Source organism: Epinephelus moara, chromosome 24, assembly GCF_006386435.1.
Source record: "Epinephelus moara isolate mb chromosome 24, YSFRI_EMoa_1.0, whole genome shotgun sequence".
NCBI classification, from domain to species: domain Eukaryota; kingdom Metazoa; phylum Chordata; class Actinopteri; order Perciformes; family Serranidae; genus Epinephelus; species Epinephelus moara.
Window position 1 is genome coordinate 25189907 of NC_065529.1, and position 21654 is coordinate 25211560.

General features: G+C 42.2%; 1 protein-coding gene across 2 annotated transcripts; it reads right to left on the reverse strand.

The window, feature by feature from the left end:
* Window positions 1–13375: 13375 nt before the first annotated feature.
* si:ch211-157b11.8 (fibroleukin) lies at window positions 13376–20505 on the reverse strand. Of its 2 annotated transcripts, XM_050038152.1 has the most exons (6): window positions 19910–20505; window positions 19025–19220; window positions 18593–18670; window positions 18398–18510; window positions 17999–18261; window positions 13376–16345 (listed from the first exon to the last, which is right to left on the reverse strand). In XM_050038152.1, exons 1-6 carry the CDS (start codon window positions 20186–20188, stop codon window positions 16003–16005), a joined length of 1272 nt encoding a protein of 423 aa, XP_049894109.1. In that variant the 5' UTR covers window positions 20189–20505; the 3' UTR covers window positions 13376–16002. The 2 variants fall into 2 exon arrangements, with proteins under 2 accessions (XP_049894109.1, XP_049894110.1); XM_050038153.1 differs by lacking the exon at window positions 18593–18670.
* Window positions 20506–21654: the final 1149 nt, after the last annotated feature.

Sequence of the window (21654 nt, forward strand, 5' to 3'; positions counted from 1 at the left end):
TAATTACATTTAAGTAATTATTTTTATCACACTAATATAAGCTATTGTGGTGTTTATTTGCTTGTAATAAATATTTTGTATGCTTTTCTGCACTAGGAGCACCTTACACTGACGCGTGCATGTGTGTGTGTGTGTGTGTGTGTGTGTGTGTGTGTGTGTGTGTGTGTGTGTGTGTGTGTGTGTGTCTCCCCCAGACTGAAAGAGAAATCCAATGCTGCTAGGATCCTTGGGTCCCTCTGATTATAACCCATCCCGGGGTAATTTTTCATCGGTGCTGGCTAATCTTTGTTCTTTGTGAAGATAATAAATAGCCTAATCGTTATCAGCGAGCTGCTGGAGGTGTCGGGGAGAATGGGGGCTGATCGGCCCGGGAAATAGGCTCCAAAGTGCCGCGGAATAAATGGCATTTCTTATCTCTCTCTCCCAGATTATCGCCGCCTTTTCAAACTCGCACAACAAATACATCTAATGCAGGGAATGCATCATTTACTGGAGCAGATCTGTGTAAATGATAGATAGATAGATTAGAGGAAGGGGCCTGCACAGAGGAGGGGGGGGGGAGAGCATGGTGTTGACTATTATTTACAAGTTTAATGTTGTGCATGTGCAAAGTCTTTATTCGGTGTATTTTCGACAGCATAAATACAGCTCGCTTTTCCCATTATTTTTTTAGGTTATCTGTGGGAGCCATCTGAGGTTCCGGTTCTTTGTTGTGGTATCTTATTTCTTTCATGTTGGATTTTGCTGGATAAGAGTTAAACAGACGCAGCCGCTTCCACCCACTGAGAAAAATATATTTGAATAATGTTTTCATGTGTTGGGAATTTTTTGCAAATGCCAAATGCGAGCACGCGGTATTAAACCACGGGTGTAAAGCGGTCTGGTTACAAACAGGCCGTGTTAGATGTTCTTGATATTTGAAACTCATAGGCCAGGAGTGTGGGATTGATTTTATTTTCATTTTATTTTATTTTTATCATAGTCGAAATCTTCCAGCACTTTATGTGGCTGTTCCTGAAGCATTGTGTTTCTTGACATCATGAAAACAGTGAGAATGATTTGATTAGGCCACTGAATGAAGTCAAAATTGACAAAATTTCTTACCATAACCCTTTATCTCTTATTTTTAAAAATAATTTGCTTAAAACATAGACCACATTTCAGTTAAGAGAAACTTTATTACCAATTTCTGGTGTCTTAGAATTAAAAAACACTTCATGATTAAGGAAAACATCTTGAAAAAAAATCCCAACTCAACATTCCCCCCCCCACCACAAAAGCTGTAGTTGCACACTTCACACAAAGGTTTACAAAATCAGTGTCCTGTAGGCACAAAGAATGAAGAGGAGCCCATTGTAGTGTTAAAGCATTGTGCACGAGTGTGTGGGGAGTAGTGGCCAGTTATGGCAGAAAAGGTATTTTTCCATTATATACAAACTGGATGCTTAATAACTTGGCAGCTGCAGCAGCCCTGGGTGCTGCTGATGGTCTCCAGGGTAACACAGATAACAGCGCAGTCATTTTCCATATCTTACAGTCTATTATATTCAAGGATTAGTTCTCCTTCCCGAAAAGGTCAAACATAAAGTCAAGCCAGCCAGGAGTGCTCCTCCTCCTCCACCTCCTCCTCCTCCTCCTCCTCCTTCACCCTACAGTGACAGAGCATTTCCCATTTTTTCATATTATCTAGTTAAACCAGTGTGATGACCTTCGCTGACATGCTTTGATAGATGCACACCTCCCACAGCAGACAACAAACCTCCCTGGATTCTCCTTTCAGGACTCGAGTGTTTGTGGTGTTGAGTGGGGTTTGGTTAACCATCACTGTGCACTGTAATTTTCTGTTACACTTGTGTCTTATCCCTCTAGAATCATCCCTCCTTCACCTCTTTTACTCACTGTGACCCAAACAGTGCTTATTCTTGACTCATGAGACAAAAACAAAGATGTGATTTGTGCAGTGCCTTCATCCATCATCATATGGATCTTAAGGTTTGAGTATTTCTGTGGCAGCAGCCTGATGGTCCAGGAGCTGTATATTCACAAAGCTACAGTAGCTCCTATAACTGTCAGAGTTCAGAGAAAAGTCCTAAAAATAAAGGTGTGTCAGTTCTAACTTTAAGACTCTGACTGTAAGTTTTTGGTTTAGGAGTAATTATTAAAGTATTTTGCTTAAGTTGCTCCTGAGTCTGAAGTTCAGGCAGCCCAGAGGACGCCAAAGACCTGCACACAGTCAGTAGTGTGCTGCAGGTAATGTGCCTCATTGCATAGGTGTTTAGGAATATACAACAATTATGTTATTTTAAAAGCATATTTTGATGGCTAAGATAAAAGAAGATAAAACTGTATACACCCCAAGGAGGAATTGCTGTGCAGTAGCTGCAGTGCAAAGTAAAGAATCTAATCATAAGCTACAAATCCAAACTATATGCCAAAAACAGATTAGACTGCTGAGTCAATAACAATCACATCGACTCACCAACAAATCAGAACATCCCAATTACACCACAGAGGACAGTTTGCACAACTCTCCACGTGGTCACTGAGAAAACTGCTTGCAGTGCTGATGAACTTGAAATATTTTGTCTGTAAGAATGATTCCTACGATCACAAGTCTGCTCTGCACTTTCAAAATAGTTACCACATTGAACAAATGAAGAAAGCTGATTTATGACCATTGACAGATTACCTGTAGAGAGTTACCCCATCAGACAATGAAGATTTGATAATCTATTCGGTTTATTTTAATGCTATCCTTAAAAAAAAAAAAAAGAATAAAATTAATTTTTAATTTTGAATTACATTCAATTAAATTTGATTTAAATATTTGTTTATTTAAAACAAATAATAACTTTTGATTGAATTTTTTTGGTTGAATTTGATTTAATTATTAATTACATTTTTATTAAAATATATATATTTATTTGATTTAAATATTATTTTATTTGAATTTAATTTTATTACTATTATTATTATTTTATTTTTAATTTATTCTTAATTTATTTGATTTAATTCTACATTCACTGACACAGACTCACCACTCAAACAGTCACTGTAGTGGCAGTGATTGTATGATGAGTAAATTCATTCAGAAACATGATGTCACCCAGAGGAGGCACTGTTGAGGCAACAGGCCTAAAACCGAAATCTGAAGTGGTGTAAAATTACTACACAAGTTTCCTCGAGTACTGTACTTAAGTACAATTTTGAGGTACCTGTACTTTATTTAAATATTTTCATTTTCAGCTACTTTATACCTCTACTACTACTCCAACAATTCAGAGGCGAATATTGTACCGTTTACTTCACCACATTAATTTGATAACTTACTAGTATGTTGCAGATTCAGATTAACACAAAAAACATCTAATAAACACATTAAGATAAGACTTCATTGATCCACGTGGGAGATTCACAAGCGACCCTGCAGAAAATAAAGTAATTCAAATTAGCCCCACCTTCACCACTTGCAACATTAAAGTGATGGAGGCAACACATTAATACATTCAGAATTATTTGTCAATATAATTGCACCATTTTGCACGAGCATTTTAACTGGTGTTACTTAAAGTATATTTTGATGTCAGTACTTTAAATTAACACAGTATTTCAACACAGTGGTACTCAAGTTAACGTTCTTCCGTCTGAAGATTTGTCATCTGATTTTGAGTCCAGTCTGAGAGAGACTCGTCCACCACATCCTGTATGTTAAAACTGTCACATTTGTTCTTGAGGACAGGTTGGCCATGATAACTTTAACCCTGAAACTGTTCTCCATCTTTACTTTCATTTGTAGCTCCACAGGCCTGTTATTCAAGATTACATTATACAGTGTTTTTATTATTTTCTTTTTTAAACTGGACTCTGTGCACACAGTACACTCTCCTGCAGCATCTCTCTGAGAGTTTCCAGTGTCTCCAGTGTCTTTTGAATGTCCCTACTTGATCTCACTGTGTGCAGTCTCGAGAAGAATCTGTACAAAGTCATTAGAGGTCAGAGGTGCACTACTTCACTTCCTGCCCAGAGAGCAGCAGGAAGTGAAAGTTTACAACACCTTGTCACTAACAACCTGTCAGTCAAACTCAGTTTCACCGGAGCTGTTCGGGGAGTTGTAGAATTCAAAACACTGCTTTTTTTCTCAACCTGTGAGTGTTCATCAATTTCAGACTTGGTGCCTTTATTTTGTCTCAACATGAATCCGGTGTGTGTGACTATATGCGTCCGCTGGTGAGCAAGAGTGCATGTTCAAATGTGTGTAATAGTGTGTGTAATAAGGACTGGTCAGGAAATATGTGCTAACTGGACAGAGAAGTTGATAAGCTGCACATGGTCGCTTGAAAGTGAATGTTTTCTACCAACGTTTGTTCTAATTTATTGAGTAGATGTTGAGATATTTCACAGGATAAGAGAAATCTTTGACCTGCTGGGGGCGCTATATACAAAGTCAGGGGATCACCTAAGTCAGTAGGATTCATCCTCTGGGAACCATGACTGTGCCAGATAACATGCCAGTCCAAGCAATAGAGAATTTGAAGTTGATATCACGCTGTGTTAAATTTTTTGGACATGGGCGCCATCTTGTGAGGATCGTGCTGTGTTACCTGAAGCTGTTACATTGCACAAGCAGTGGTATTTGGAAAAACGAATCACGATAAATTGCATTGACTCATATGAGATCAACTTAGAATTGTCTTCACGTGTATGAGCCTCAGATCCCACCCTCTACACGCCCACATTCAACCATGAATTATCAGTGCAAAGCAACTTGTGGATGTTGATGCATCGACATGAGCCTGCTGCTCAGTCGTTCTTTATGGGGAATCATGGCAACAACAGAGTGTCCCCACAGTATTTATGTGTTTACAGCTATCAGACAGAATGTGTCACAAAAGTAATCGCATCAATGACTGCTTTCCCCACTCTAACTCAAACAGCTGGCAACAGCTTTCCTACTTGCTGCAAGTAAAACTTTAGTCAAGTCAATATCTTTTGTCATCACAACACCTGTTCCTGAGTTACATCACAAGGCTGGTGTTTGGGATTTCATGTCCCAAAACATTTTTAACAGCCACATTAATATTTTCCCTGACCAGACTTTGATTTGAGATTTGAGTTGGCTTTTTACAATTGAAAGATGCTTATGGAATAATTATGGCTCACAAATAACACTGCTGTAATGAAAGTAAAGGATAAAGTGGATCAATGAGTGACATGTTATATGAAGTGAATTGTTATGTGTGAGAGACATTATCATACATGGTACCACCTCACCATTTGTGTCACCAGTTTCCCCTGTTTCCAAATGTTCGTACGCATGGGTCAGAGTTTGTTTGTTGTTATAAAAACAACTTTTGTGCGTACGCCTCTTTCAAGCCCTGTTTTCTGCCCAGCAGCAGTTACAAAATGAGACCCCAGGCTGAATGCATACACTTTGGTAATAAAAAATAGCAGAGCGTGTACCTTACAAGATGGCGCCTCCATCCCACATGACCTGATGTACCTTCACATTCTCAATAGTTTAGATACTATCCCGGCTGGACAAAAATGGTGGACTGACTGACTGAAGCTGATACCCACAGAGCCATGGTCCTAGCATGGCGCTCAGATTGAGTAACACTGTTGTTTGCTTTTCATCTTCACTGTTTCAGTCCATGTTTCATAGAGAAAACTGGAGGCTGTGATTCACCTCCAGCAAGAGCTAAAGGAAAATGACATGTCCACACCTTAAGTGACAAAGACTTTACTGCAGAAGGTAACCATGTGCTTTATATTGTATAAAGGCTGAGTTTGTGTGTGTGTGTGTGTGTGTGTGTGTGTGTGTGTGTGTGTGTGTGCGCACGCATCTCTTTGCTCATTCTGTTTGATCCTCAGTGATTGCGAGTCTATAAATCCCCTGACTTTCCTCCTCCTCCTGTGAAGAAATGTCTTGCTGCTTTGCTTAAGCTGATTCTCCAGAGCTAACCCGTCCTGCCTGTCAAACACACACACACACACACACACACACACACACACACACACACACACACACACACACACAGAGCAAATAAACAGGATCTGATCTCTTCCACCATTCTGTGCTCCTCTGTCTCTTGCTCTGTTCAAGTCATGAGATTGCAGTTACAAGATTTGTGTGTGTGTGTGTGCGTGTGCGTGTGCGTGTGCGTGTGTGCATGCATGTGTGTGTGTGCTGGGGAAGAAGTGAAGTACAGTATGAAGGATGTGGTAAAGCATCCTAATGGTCAGCTGTGTTTCTCTTCTCGTTGTTGCTTTCTCTCTTGCACCTGCGGAGGGTCGTGGCAGGGTGACAAAACACAACACACACACAGTTCATGTTTCATAATTTTGTGTGTGTGTGTGTGTGTGTGTGTGTTTGTTGGTTTATTAATTGTCAAACGCTTTTCATGGTATTTGGTGTGGATTACGATGAGCTGCTTCTGACCCGGTGGTTTCCTTTCATGTGTGTTTGTGTCAGTCGGCATTATCAGATTAGATAATCCTTTGATTTCAGAAATAGAGTCTGCCTGATCAGCATTCTCAATCTTGTCACCTTTCCTCTCGCTGCAGTATTTTCTCCTTCTCCCCTCCGTATCAGAGTGACAGTTTGGTGGATTATAATGGAAACAGTCAACACCAGAAGCTCTGATACAAACAGGAACTGAAGAGGGCAACTGCTGTGAAGCATTATCATCAAATATTGTTTTGGGCGTGAAGGTTTTAATCAGTATTTCTAGATACATATTTTTTCTTTACTTAAAGGGACAGTTTACCCCCAAATCCAAAATACATATTTTTCCTCTTATCTGTAGTGCTATTACCAGGTTACTGAAGATAATCCACAGACCTTGTTGTGAGCAGTTTTATGTAGGAACTATTTTCTTTCTACTGAACTACAGCTGCCAACTGTAGGCCTATTACCCTGCAGAAGGAAGCATGCATCTACGAATTCACCTAGCACCACTGAGCTAGCTAATGTTACAGCTCAGCTTAGGAGAACGTCATTGATGTTTATATATCACACTGTCACAAGCCTCTTGTCCATGAGTAGATGCACGCTTCCTTCCGAATGGTGATGTGGTTGGCAGGTGTAGTTCAGTAGAAAATAGTTCCTACATGAAACTGCTCACAACAAGGTCTGTGGATTATCTTCAGTAACCTGGTCATGATTTCTAGAAAGAGACATTGATGTGGAGTTTTTCAAATGTATGTTTTGGTGCTTTGAGCAGCACAAGCTGAGTGCCATCTAGTTCTGCTATATTTATGAGAAGGCAGACATCTCTACAGCTGATATCTCCAACACTCTGCAACTCACACCAAAACAGTCTAGACTGATAAACAGCACTACAAGTAAGAGGGAAAAAGTGTGTTTGATTTAGAGGTGAACTGTCCTTCTAAATCAAAATTGGTCACAAAAATATTTTAGAATAGGCACACATTCACCTTTAAAGCTTGTTTTCTTATTACACAGGACAACAATCCCAATCTGCTTCTCTTATAGGCTACTCCTTTTCTACCAACCAGTTCTGTTCCAGTTCCTGTGCCTAATTTTGAACCATTCAAAGCACTTCAACCAACAATAAATTGATTCAGAACCAGAAAAGTTGGTTCTCAGCTGGAACCAAAAAAATACCAGATTTTTCTTGACCTGAGGTGCCAATTGTGACAACAAGAGGACGGAGAACTCTACAATGGAGAAATTAAATGAGAAATCATCAGGAAATAAAAGAGCATACGGTAGTCTCATTGGTAGATGATTCATGCTTTTTGGGGCTAAAAACAAATATCTGTAAAAACAGAACAAAAGTTTGCTGGTAATCAATGTAATCCATGATTTTGCTACCACTGTTTACTTTCGTTGTGCACTGTGCAACGCCCTGCGTTGATGACATATCCTTGATTACAGTGGTTTCATGCAAAACTAGAGGAAATGCAAGCTGGTTTGCTAGATGCACCGAAGTTCCAAGAGTCCTGAACGGAAACAGATAAAGAACCCGAGATAATGCGGTGGAAAAGGGGTAAAAGTGAACCTACAATAGCTCAGTTTTTGACAGTTTGGGGGCAGCGGGAAAAAGATGCAAACACTGACATATCATCACCTTACAAAGTTGAGAATGATCATATTTATAATAGTAGCATGTAAAATGTGTAAAGAAATGCCAGTAAAGATGAAAGGGTGTTGCACCAGGAAGCGTTGAAAGCTTCAACTGTTAATCAGGCTCTCTTTCAGGGTTTCTGCAGGTATCAGCAAATCTAATTTAATGCTTTTTAATGCCCTTTTTAATGCCACTTTAAACAAATTTAATGCCCATGTCAAACTGCAGATGGCCCACAAGACGGTTTATTTGCACATTTCAAAACCAGCCTGAAGAATGATGTGAAAAACTAACTCTAACCTGAAAAGGCCGGAGGCAGTCACTGTAGCGGCAGGTGTGGTGGTGGTGAAAGCAAAAGTTGCATTGCTGGTCACGGCAAAGAAATTCAGCACAGTTAACTGCTGCCTGCCTTTAATCACCGACTTGTGACTATCTGACAGCATATGTGATTTCACTGCATTGACGGGCATTGTGTTTGAAGATCTTTTTGCACACGCTGCAAAACGCCACTCGTGGTTTATCGTCGACAGACTTTAACCAGGTTCTGAATAGTTCCTCATCCAACCACTTCTGCTGAAACTTGCACAGTGTTCAACATAACATTTTTTCCCCACTGGCCCCCCGGGCCAGTAGTTCAGAGTTTTACTGGCCCCTTGTATATTCTTACTGGCCCAAGTAAAAAAAAGAGAGAGAGAGAAAAAATGTCTATAAAACTTCATTTCATTTAACTTCATTTCATTTAACTCCATTATACCTCACCATAGTGCGTGATGGTCTATATACAGCACAGCCTCTGTCCACTTCTTAGATGACCTCACAACAGGTTTACAGAGCTTTAACTTCTGCCTGTATGAGGGAATCAGGTGGACGGTGTTGTGGTCAGAGTGGCCCAGTGCAGCGCAGGGGACGGGGTGATAGGCTTTGTTAACAGTTGTCTAACAGTGATCTAGAATATTCTTCTCTCAGGTCGGACATTTTATAAACTGTTTTTATTTGGGGAGTTCATGTGTGAGGTTACCTTTGTTAAAGTCGCCAATGACAATAACTAAGGAGTCTGGGTAAAGTCCGCTCCACACACAGTAGCTATCTGGTCGGCGAGCGTGCGCTGTAGCCTACCTCCTGCACGTTGGCCTACAGTGGGATGTAAACACCGACCAGAATGAATGAAACAAACTAACTGGGGGAGTAAAAATGTTTGCAGTTGATGAAAAAAGATTCTAGATCAGGAGAACAGTGCTGCTGGATCACTGTCACGTCATTACACCAGCCACTGTTGGTGTAAAAACAGATACCTCCACCTTTAGTTTTGCCGGAGAGTTCCGTGTTACGATCCGCTCAAGAGTTGGAAGCCTGCCAGCTGCAGCGCAGAGTTCGGTGTCGATCCACACAGCCACGTCTCCGTGAAGCACAAAACTGCAGATGTGTCGATCCACACAGCCACGTCTCCGTGAAGCACAAAACTGCAGATGTAGAAAGTCTCCGTTTTTCTCCATCAGTAGCTGAAGTTCATCCAGTTTACTGGCCAGCGAACGCACGTTGGAGAGAAATATACCTGCATGGCAGCGGTGTGCGGTGTCCGCGTTGGCGAAGACGCACAAGCGCACCGGCACGTTTCCCCCTCCTCCGGCGTTTCACTGCACGAGCAAAGGTGAGGGCACCTTTGGCTAAAAAGCCCAATAAATCCACTGAAGGCTCCAGAACAGTGGGATAAAAATCCGCTGGAGTTGTTCCCTTGACAAAAAAAGCCTTACAGCGTCACTGGCCCGAGCGGGCCTGTGACCTGTCAGTCAACTTGCCCGACATACTATTTTATTGGCCCGGGCCATCAGGCCATGGGTTATGTCAGCTTTCCACTATTGCATTTTTCCGACATTTCGCTAATATTCCCTCCGCTCTTTCGCCACAGCATGAGCACGCTCACAGCACGTTGCAGTCCAAGCATCAGGATTTGAGACTTTGTGCACCGACCGTAAACAATAGCCAATTAAAGGGTTCCGCCTGTCAATCATCACATTATACTTCCGATCAAAATTATTAAATGTTTATATAATCAAAATAAATCGTGAATAACAATGTTTTTTTTCCATCAAGTGTATTTAATTTTTTTAATGCCTCTGGACATCGAATTTAATGCTTTTTATTGCCATTTAAGGCCTTAAGTTTCGCAAAATCTATTTAATGACTTTTAATGCTTTTTAATGACCCGCGGAAACCCTGTCTTTGCTCCAGAGAAACATTTTAAAAAATGTTTGCTATCTTGACCCTTCAAACCTTGACAACAACATTTCAAGGTTTCAGTTTATACAGCCGAGGGAAACGTTGTGGGACAAGCCAGGTTACACTAAGACAAACTGGAAATGTATGTCATACACTTTCAGACTTTCTGGTCCATTGTTGATCATAGTCATGGGTGAGGGCTCACAATGCACTGCTGTAATCTTATTATTTTATTTCTACTGAGTTCTCATCAGCATGGCATCAAAGCACTTATCATTAATCCAGCTTTGTCTCTGCAGTGTCACATGAGTGTGTGACAGCCACTTTTTACAGCCACGTGGGAAAATGATTGTATCAGCATCAAGCAGACAACAAGCAGATGCTGCTCACGCTGAGTGTTAATTACATAAACATTTTAGTCCATTTAATGTTACTGTGTGTTACAAAATATCACACACAGCACAGCCTCTGGTGTCTCTTCCCCTCCCTGAAAAAAAAACACTTTTTCACTTTCTTATGCAGATCTAGAAATGACAAGAGATGGAGTGAGGCCTGCCACATGGCGCCCTCTGTGTCCTCCCCTCCCTCCTCTCCCCTCCTCACCCCAGCTCCTCACCACATCAGGATACACTTGTTCTGGTGAATTCCGGTTTCAAACGGAACGCTGCTTTGCTCTGGTTTTCTGCAGGACCAGTATTAAAAGCAGGCACATGCTGTCTCTTGGTGGCCCTGTGGTCAGGGAGGGGGAGCTTCCAACGGCCTGTTGTACTCACACACCTTTGAAACCTCACCCGCTCCTGCTTCCTCCCCCTGAGCCTTCCTCCCCTCCTCATCCTCGACAGCCCACGTACTAACCCTTATCATGAGAGCAGGCTCAGAAAAAGAAAAGTTCCTCCCACCCCAGGCCGCGAAGCTCTTCACCTCCGCTCGCCTCCTTCACGCTGTCACGCCACTGATTCCTTTTCGACTACAGACACACTGATGTTCAACTTGTATGATGAATTATCTTGATTTTAGATATTAAAACTGTAATTTGAATTCAAAAAAAGTCTTTAAATGTCTCAAAGTCGTCTCACTTTCATCTGTTTTCTGTCCTTGACCTCCAACCTTAATTATGGTGCCCCTAGTGTTGAAAGGAAGCACTGCACAAGAGTTTTCTGGTTTGAGTTGAGCCTCAAATCTCCCCCAAATTATTTAAAACTATTTAAAAATTAAACATTTTGTTAGTCAAAATTGTTTCTGCAGTGGTTCTGGTTCACTCATCAGTCTGATACATCAAAAGCACTGAAGTAAAATCACTTTCTACTGAAATATATAGCTTTAATATGACATGATTTACCTTCTCATCCAGCAGTTTTCACATTAAAATGACTCAGTTATAATTTTCAACTGTTTATTTTTAACGTAGAGCACAATATCATTTGTTCTGTAGCTTCTATGCATAGAATGTTTCTGCCTTTTTGTGGCAGAGATGCGGTTTCTCATGAAAGTGCCAGCAAGACGAAGTGAAAATCATTTCCCAGATCTATTCTTTGCAAAGCAACATTGCCACCTGGTGTTGAACAGAGACAGACTGGCTCACTGAAACTGTTTAAGTCTAAAAGTAGTTCAAGATGAGAGCTGATGGGTGTTGAACAGTGTATCTGTGAAGGCTGCACATTGTCTTGCTCTATATGAAATGCATGACCATCTTTTTAGTCAGGTTTCGGTCCATGCAGGTCCTCTGTGTGCCTGAACTAAATCTGAGGAAGGGCTGGAACTTAAATTTTTACTAAAGTTAAAAATTGCAAAGTCTTTTTCTGAAGCCAGACTCTGCCTGTACACATTATATTGTCACTATTTACCCACAGTTAGGCTGATTACTAGATGATCAGTAAAGCTGATCAGCATCGAAGGTGGATAGGTTGATGGATCAATATCTCCTGGATATGAAACATAAAACGACATGAAACTAAAACAAAATGCATTGCAGTGGCCATTTGGGGATTTCACTTTTGTTCATATGATTTCTTAAGTACCTGTGACCATCATGACTTTTCCTATCAGCTTGTGCATCACATAATAGCTCCAGAAAAGACATCTTGTGCATGTCTGCCTCCAGAAGTGCAGACTGTGCTCTATCAGGGCCAACAATGTGACATAAAAACGAGTTAGACGTCTGTTTTTAATCTGATGTCTTGTGGCACACAGTAACGAAAGACACAGGTCACAGGGGAACTTCCCTCAGAGGAGCGCAGGGTTTCTCAGAGGGATGTGCTGGCTAACCGCTGCCCAGGCTGGGCTTCCGGCCCTGGGGCAGCTGAGCCTGCCGGTACCCCCTCACACCCTGCAGCACCGCCACTATCACCCCACTCCAGACACTGTGCCAGGATACTGTGGTGACACCACCCTGGGCCTCTGTTCCTCCCTTGTCAACAAGACTGATGGATGCAGAGAGGAGAGGAGGACTCATTGATATCGAAAGTGACTGCAGCTAAGAGTAGAATCAAATATATTCATTTGTTTATTTAATTTGGGCAAGATGAACTGAGAATGACGGATAAAATGAGAGGAAAAAAGGAAGGTGAAGATGAGTAGAAAATGACAAATAGAGGGTACAAGTGATTTGTTTATCACTTATTTATCATCTATTCATTTATCACTAATCAGTTGTCTTTTTTAATGTTGGATTGAGCTGCATTTTAAAGAGATTCAATATGATGAGTAATTTCTCAACAATAGGAACTTTATTTAGACAGACAGGACCATGTGTTCATTCAAAACTGACCCACTGCAAATGTTACTACTTATCTTCAGCTAAAATAAAGCTTTTCTCTCACTCTTCAGTATGAACAGGAGCCACCAGGGGGCACAATGTAGAGCCTTTTTCAACTCAACTTCACACACACACACACACACACACACACACACACNGACCTCACTTTGTTGGTTAAAAACCCGCGCTGGTCCTCAGTATGTAGCAAGTGCAAGAACACACACACACACACACACACACACACACACACACACACACACACACAATATCAAATGAGAAAGCTGATCTGTATAATGGCTTATATGGCTGATTGATCTTGATTACATCGTGTGTGTGTGTGTGTGTGTGTGTGTGTGTGTGTGTGTGCGTGTGTGTGTGTGTGTGTCTATGTGTGTGCACATTTATGGGCAAGAGAGAGAGAAGAGGAAAAGGAGCTTGTGGCTGCTTAACAATAATTAAGGCAGCATGATTAAACTGTCTTAAATTGAAGCCATTTTATTTCTAATGTGCACTTGTTTTAATGAAGTCAAGCACATCATGCACCTCCTTATCTGCTGAGAGAACCGCTGAGTCTTCTGTGTGTGTGTGTGTGTGTGTTTGTTCGACATTGCCCACTGTGTGTATAAGTAGTGTATGTGAAATACCGTAACTGGTCTGCAGTCTGCCTGCAGTGAGTCTGTGTGTGTTCAGATCAGAGTGCTCTGAGCCCCCTCACTGGTTAATATTAGACACCCTGCTTGTTGGAGGGACTGACAGCTCATTGTGAATGCTGCTAAAATAGGTGCAGCCATGTACACACACAGTGAGACACACACACACTCACCTCCACACACAGACAAGCATCACATGTGAACGTCACACACCAACTCTAAACTCCCAGAAAAGCCTTTGTGAAGCTCAGCCAGAGAGGGAGCCGCCCGCCTGACGCCAAATCCAAAAAGCAGGTGAGGCTGGGTGTGTGTTTCTGTGTGTGTTTGACTTAAAGTGGTGGGCGGAGGGCGGTTTCGTGGTGTGATGACAGGGTAAAGCTCATAATGGTCAGCATCAGTGTGTCAGGCTCAGGGCTGGGAAAGTATGAGCAAGGTAAGGTGAGAAAAATGGCTTCTCCAGAACTGGGCTTTTCTCTGTTTAGTGTCAAATCATGACTTATTTCGATTTGGCTCAGCTGAAGGCAGAATTCAGGGGCCTGTGAGTAAACACAGATGGGTTTTAAAAATTCCTATCAGCTCTCTGTCGCATGAACGACATGGTGATGGAGTCTGAATTTGAGGATTTGTGATCACCCAATGGTTAGAGCATCCTGCAGGATCATAATGGCCTCTTAGCCTCAGAGAGTTTGACATTGTCTCTCGTGACATAACCTGACCTAAAACACGTGAGCTGTTGCAGACTGTATTTTAATGGCTCATGAAGCTTCAGCAGGTAGGGCACATACAGACTCCCAGTGTTAATTCATACAATCTTGCAGGAACACTTTGACGAACAGTTTGGGTTGAGTTTCTTCTTCATCCTGTTGAATGTGTGGCATCACAACAAAATCATCCTGATTGCAATTAGACACATGCCTCACCAGGCATCCTAGTGATTAAATAAAGTACCACAGAGTGTTATTTTTAATGTACAATAAAGACTTAGGAACTGTATTACAACAGTAACTTCTACAAGCAGTATTTTCGATAAAGGAACTGCATACCCAAAATGCTTTGCATATTTAGAAAACACAAACACATTACAGCTGTAGTTGATAACTTTATCATTTTTTTTCATATTTGCAGAAACTGTCACTATATCCACAAAGGATTAAAACAGACAAATAGGCTGTGAAAAAAAAATCATATACCTTCTAATGGCATTGCCTAGAATCTTCCGCAGCACGCCAAAAACAACCAATCAAAGCCAAGGAGTCTCTAAGACAGCCCATGTCAATCACTGCACATGAACTGAGGTCAAACAAGGCAGCACTGATCAAACATGAATCAACATTCTGTTGCTGCATTGCTTATTTCTCATCTCAAATGTTCTCAGAAACATATTTTAGTGTACTGTTTAGCTGTAAAATGAGAAGGTGTGTGACCCAGCTGCCCCCAACTTTCTCATTTTACAGCTAAACAGTACAGTAAAATATGTTTATGAAAACATTTGAGATGAGAAATAAGCAATGCAGCAACAGAATGTTGATAAGCGCTGCCTAGTTTGACAGTTTGCCTGCCGCTCATAGGCAGTGATTGACAGCTGCTAGCATAGCGTACTGTAATGCCATTATAAGGACTACAAGAATGCAGAGTAATATGATTTTTTTTCATGGATCATCTGTCTCATTTGCAAATATGACAAAAAGTTAGTTTTTATAAAAGTTACCAACTGTAGCCTTAGCTGACAACACCAATGCAAAAGCCACATTGAAGTGAGCGTCAACAGATGTTAACTGGCCGTTATGCAGTAACATTAGCATTACGTCATTTAGCTAACGTCAGTCATGGAGATGTCACCTAATCTGTACCTGTGTGTGGAGGCATCACGATATTAAGGCTGATTTATTGCATATATGTCAACACTTTGTATAAGTGTTGCTCGACAGAAATGAAACTGTTGTGCATCATTTCCAGTTAATGGCTCTCGTATTTATGTTTTCCTTTCATGCACTTGTATTTGTTGAATTTGCAAAGCATTTGGACATGCAGTTTGTGTGAAACATCTCTGCCATCGTAGTGAAGGAGCTCGATAAACAAAAGAATATTGTAATATGGAGTGTGGCTTCAAACAGTCTGCTAGTGGATGTTAAAACATTAATTTTTGTATATTTATTTCTTTAATCTATTAGCTGCCATCTGCATGTAACTGATAAATGATATGAAAGCTGCTCTAAGAAAAGTGATGTCCACACAGTGACTAAAACAAATCTGTGGTTCACACGATTATCTGTGAGAATTGTCAACATCTTTATGATGTTCCTACAAAGTTCCTGGGTCTCGTCTTCATCTCCACCCTCTTGAAGGAATAGCGTTCTCCAGTCCGCCCGTCTGTCAGGATGTACCATGTCCCCCAGTAGATCCCATTGGTCACTCCACTGTAGCGCCCACGGTAATACCGTCCATTCAGATTAGCTGCCAGACAGGCATCGAACCACCAACCTGCACCGTAGTAATGACCACAGTTTCCAGCTGCATAACGGTCGTGGTCTCGGTCAGCTGTGCTAAAGGATCTGCCGTCGTGGTTGTAACGTTTGCTGTAGCTCAATGCATTGCCTGCATCACCAGAGTACTCTCGTGCTGTTAGACGATACCTGGGAGGAAGAGAAACAACATATGATACATTTATCAGGGTTGTGTGTGACATCCAAGTCTTTATGCATGTACTGGGGAACCAAGTGGATTAAATACATAGACACAACCAGGCATGTGGTGACCCTACTGGTATAAAATCACAACCAGACTTATTAGAGGTCAGAGCAAATGTGTCTGTGTGTTGTGTGATTTTTAAGAAGTCCTGCAATTTCTAAAACAAAAGACCCAGTTTTCATTTACTCAGTAGATGTTAGAAACTGACAAGCCTGGTTTTGTGTGACCTCTGTCAAGCAGGTAATGTTTCGGTCCGATTTATTGGTCTGTCGGTTTGTCTGTTTGTCAGCAGAATTACAAACAAACTGCTGATCCAATACTGGCCCAATTTTTATGAAACTTTGTGGGAGGGTGTAACATGGGCCAAAGAAGAGCCATTTCATTTTGGAGAACACACAAAGATTTGGTGTTGTTGTCTTCCCAGAGGAAAATTTTGCAGCTCATGATAGTCTTATCTTTGTCTCATTAGAAATAAATAAGCTTCTTATTCTGAGATTACAAAATTTTGATCGGTTTCTAATCTGACAATTTCAGAAATTGTGCAGGTTCATTAATAAGCCAATCAAGTTTTCTTTTGGGTCCTACTGTTATCCCAAGAGCTGATTATTTCAGACAAATAAAGATAACTGCAGTTAGAGAGGAAACAGCATAATAAGATCTTAAATTAGGATCAAGCTGAGACATGAGGAAGGATATTTCTCAGAAGGTGACATTAAGATGTATGAGAAAAATCTCATATTTATGTTATATTGAGCTCAGTTATGTGTAGGAGAAATAGGCTGGACAAGACCAGCACGGTCAGTGAAAGAGAGTTGTGGTACTCTAGTCCGGTCTTGGTCTAAAGACCACTTCTTTTAAGTCTTGTACTGGTCATGGTCTTGTGCCTTGTTGGACTCAGACTTGTCTCGGTCTTGGGCTTGGCTATTGAGAGCTGAGAGCTTGTCCAGTTGTCAAACCATGTTGGCTCTGAGTTCAGGACTTGCCACCACAGTCTGCTAACAACAACATCACCTACAGCCAGTCACTAGCCATCTTCCGTTAGATGACAAAATGTTCGTGAATTCTACTGTAAGTAAATGTGGTTTCACCAGCCACAAAGAATTTGTGAGCAGTTTGTTGAAAAAGAAGCACAAAGCCAAATACACATTTTGCAGCATGGGGAGTAGATCAGTTTTCTTTATAGATAGATTATGTTTGTCCATCCTAACTCCTTAATTATTATATTAGCATTGGAAATACACTATTGCCTATTATGGTCATGAACAGGACCTAATTTGCTCTGGACTCCACTGCCTTGGACTTGGTCTTGACTTGGACTCAACTGGGCCTGGTCTTCTTGGATTTGACTTGGACTCGATTAAGTTGGTCTTGAGTAGCCCTGCCATCAAACCCAATCAAACCACATCCACAAAGCTCCAATGAAGCCAATTCTAAGTGTTAATGGAACTTATTTAAACTCTTAAACTCCATAAATGACAACCAAGATGAATCTTTCTATACTCTGAATGCTACATATTCTCAGGAGCTTTAAGATAATGAATTCCACCCGTCTAGTTATTGCAAGGAGTGTGCGTTTGTGCCTCTGTGGTGTGTTTCACCTCTGTGCCTCTGAGGCCACTTTGAAGTTGTTGTAGGTAGCTTGGCGCTTCTGCTGGTGCCAGTCCTCCAGCTCGATGCGGAGTTGGTGTTGGCCAGTGGCGGTGAGGGCGTGCAGCGCCACGTTCCCCAGCCAATGCTCTCCCTGCGGACTGCCAAAGCCCTCCTGGTATTCCTGCCATGTCCTGTTGAAGTCCAGCGAGCCGTCCCACCGATTCTGGATCACTGTCCAGCCACCACCCGCCGTCTCCATGTCACATTTAGCCTGAGTCAAAACAAAGACTTTGATATTATAAAGCCTAGATTTTAGTGATCCACAGATAGCATACACATCTCTAAAAGAAGAGGAGCAGGGTGGGGGTCCGTCTGTGTATTTTACGAGTGTGGCGAATCTGAAATACCTCCAAAGCCGGCCGGTGCAGGTCAGGCTGGATGGTGTAGATTCCATTCTCTTTGATCCCGAGCCTGTAAATCTCGGCACAGTCCTGAGGATGCAACCTCTCCAAGGGGGCAACTGAGAACCATGAACAGTACACTTTAATTCAAATCATTAATCAGCAACAGTTGCATCATGTGATCATGTCTGATGCCCTCACCTGTGGGTGGATGTTGTGTGATGCTCTTTAGGAAAAGCAGCAGGTCTTTCTCCCCCTCTCTTCCCACAGCTGCACTCTCTGTCAACCCCGACAAAGACATGGGTTATCAGTGAGACATTGGGGTTAAAAATAGAAGCCTTGTCTTGATATATGACACAGAGGGGTTTCAGTTTGTATGAAGGCTGTTTAAATCTTCACATCGTGAGCCATATACTGTAGTATGTGTGTCTGTGTGTGCATGTACACAGAGTTTTTCTCATCCCTCTCAGTGCAGTTAAATTCCTATGCACTCACCTGTGACCGACACTTAGCAGGCCTCATTGAGGTTCTGTTTACTATGTGTGGGGGAGTGCCTGCGCTGGCATTTCTATGTGTGTGTGTGAGGTTGTCTGTGTGTAGTAGAGGTGGGGGATATAAATGTGTACTACTCACCCAGTCGTTTGGCCATCGCCCCAAGGGCCTGGCTGTGACAGTGGAGGTCACACTCTGTCAACACAGCTGCCATTAGTGCCAGGATGGCCCCTAGGGAGTTGCTCTCCTGGCCCCCGTGACTCCAGGGGCCCCCTGTTTCCTGGACAGAGCGCATGCAGCGCTGCAGCTGAACAAGACGCTCTTTGACACCTCCAGTCTGCAAAGACAGTGCTCACAGGTACTTCTTGATACGACATTGTTACACACAAAACTGCCAACTCCTCTTTAATTATCAAGGAAATTTAATATGCATAAACGCTGATGGGTGAAATGATGCTGTAATAAATCAAGCTGCGGCTGTGCATAATCATGCATCCTTCAGTTTGGAAGATAACACCTCAGAGGCTAATCCACTCTCAAAACTCACAGCTCAGTTTTTTGTTTCACACTCAATTTGTCTCTCACACTTACATCAGCCATGGTCACGTCCCTCTCACACACCTGTTGCTGCATGAGCTCAGCACAACCATATGATGAGGACATTTTTAAAGCAGACCTAATTTTATCCCTTCTTTGATTGCTGACTGTCATTGCTCCATGGCTGTTAGGTGGTGCCAAGTTTAGTGTGCCCACTGTCCCGTGAGAAAGGACCTGCTGACCTGTGCCTGGTAGCTCACTGCTCAGTCTCCCTGGCACACATGTATGAGACGACATGGGGGCAGCTCTGTTTCAACTCGTCTATCACTGTTTATGAACCACCTCACTGTTACACAGCTGAGAAATATCTGATTAAAAGTCCCCTTATCTGGCTTTTCTTAGAATAACACTTGAGATATTAAACAATGAGATTCATTGAGAGAAGTACAGCCCATGACCTCCCACTACACTGAAGGTGATGTCACTCACCTTTGGCTGAACCTGGGTGATGTCGTGCCTGTGCTCCACCTTCCGAGGAGCATCTGAGATTGCTGGAAGTGAAAGCCCCATCCTGCAGGCAGTTGTCCCGGTTTGACCCTCGCAGGCCCCGGTACCCGCTCCTGCTCCCGTCCCAGGCTGGATGGGAGCAGCCACCAGACTGTCCCTGCAGGGAGGATGCGTGCAGGCTGGAGATGCATCGGAGGACAGCAGTGCTCCCGCATACAGTGACAGCAGAGAAAGGAAACTGAGAGAACCGAGGGGAATCATGGGAAAGTGCAATAATGCAGGCTCGTCCTGACCTTTGTCTTAAACTCTTGAGCCTTCTCCTCCAGGAGGAAAGCTGCCTTTCTCTGAGCTGTAAGTTGTTTGTCCTTTTGTTGTTGAGGGTCCTCAGAAAACTTTTACTTTATATCTTAACAGCTGCCTCTTCAGGTGGAATGTTTTTGCTGACCTGTCCTTTTTGTTTAGATCTCTCTATTGTTTTCTACTCTTTGAGCTTCTTTCATCCTCTACGTCTTCTTCTTTTTTTGTCCTCAGTTCAGTTCACTGCCCGTCCTCCTCTTTCTCCTGCTCTCTGTCTGTTAGTGAGGTTGCTTTGGCTCAGATTCCTAGATAACTGCGGCACTCTTTGCTGTCTGACACGGACTAATGCACCCACCCCCTGATGCATGCACACACACACACACACACTCACACCCACACACACACACACACACACACACACACACACACACACACAATCTGTCCATCTCCTTAACTCATCTCATTCTCTCTTTTAGACTCCCACACAGCCACACACACACAGAGGTGCACGTTTACACACACACACACACACACACACACACGCACGCACGCACACACACACACGCACACACACGCACACACACGCACATGCAGTGTAACATTATGCAAACAAATCTTTCGTAGACTAATGGACTTGTTAATGCTGCGGATGAGTAGCACTTTGCCTGCCTCTGCAACAATACCTGTCTCACATCCTGTATGTTCATGCTAACATAACTTTCCTAACCCATACCCAGTCTGAACAGACTTTAACCCCCTCTTACCCATCAACATGCATACAATGTTTGCAGAGATGAAAATGCAGCAGATGCTTAAAGTATGTGGCTCCTTTCCTCCTGTGCACCATTTCCTCGCTCACATCCTTTTGTGTCACAGTGTTTGTGTTTACAAACGGCGTTCCAAAGAGGCCATAAAGACTCTACATTCAATAGGATGGAGAGGGCAGGAATTCCTCTATAAACACCAGTCATCAGGATTCTGCAGAGGCACACTCCCACTAACAAGGAGCACAAACACACACGTAGGTGCACACTTAAGCATGAGCATGGAGCAGTATGAAATCTCTGGATTAATGATGTGAAACTTCTGATGAGCCAATGGCAGCTCTCTGTTATTTAGAGTTTAAATGAAGATTTTAAAGACTCAAAAGATAGTTAGGATCCTAATTTAAGTTACTAAATTCACACACGTTTCTCTTGGTACATAATTATGTGTAAGATTTAAAGGCATCTATTGGCAGAAATGGAAAATAATATTTATAACTATGTCTTCATTCATTTATAATCACCTGAAAAAAAGAATCATTGTGTTTTCGTTACCTTAGAATAAGCCGTTTGTATCTACACACAGAGCGCGTCCTCTTCCACAGAGTCCACCATGTTGTTTTTCAGTAGCCCAGAATGGACAAACCAAACACTGGCTCTAGATAG

Coding starts and splice junctions, on each gene's coding strand:
- si:ch211-157b11.8 (XM_050038152.1), bottom strand. CDS start 20,188: ATGATTCCCCTCGGTTCTCTCAGTTTCCTTTCTCTGCTGTCACTGTAT. Junction 19,221..19,909: donor TCACCCAGGTTCAGCCAAAG/GTGAGTGACATC, acceptor CTGTCTTTGCAG/ACTGGAGGTGTCAAAGAGCG. Junction 18,511..18,592: donor CACACAACATCCACCCACAG/GTGAGGGCATCA, acceptor CATGGTTCTCAG/TTGCCCCCTTGGAGAGGTTG.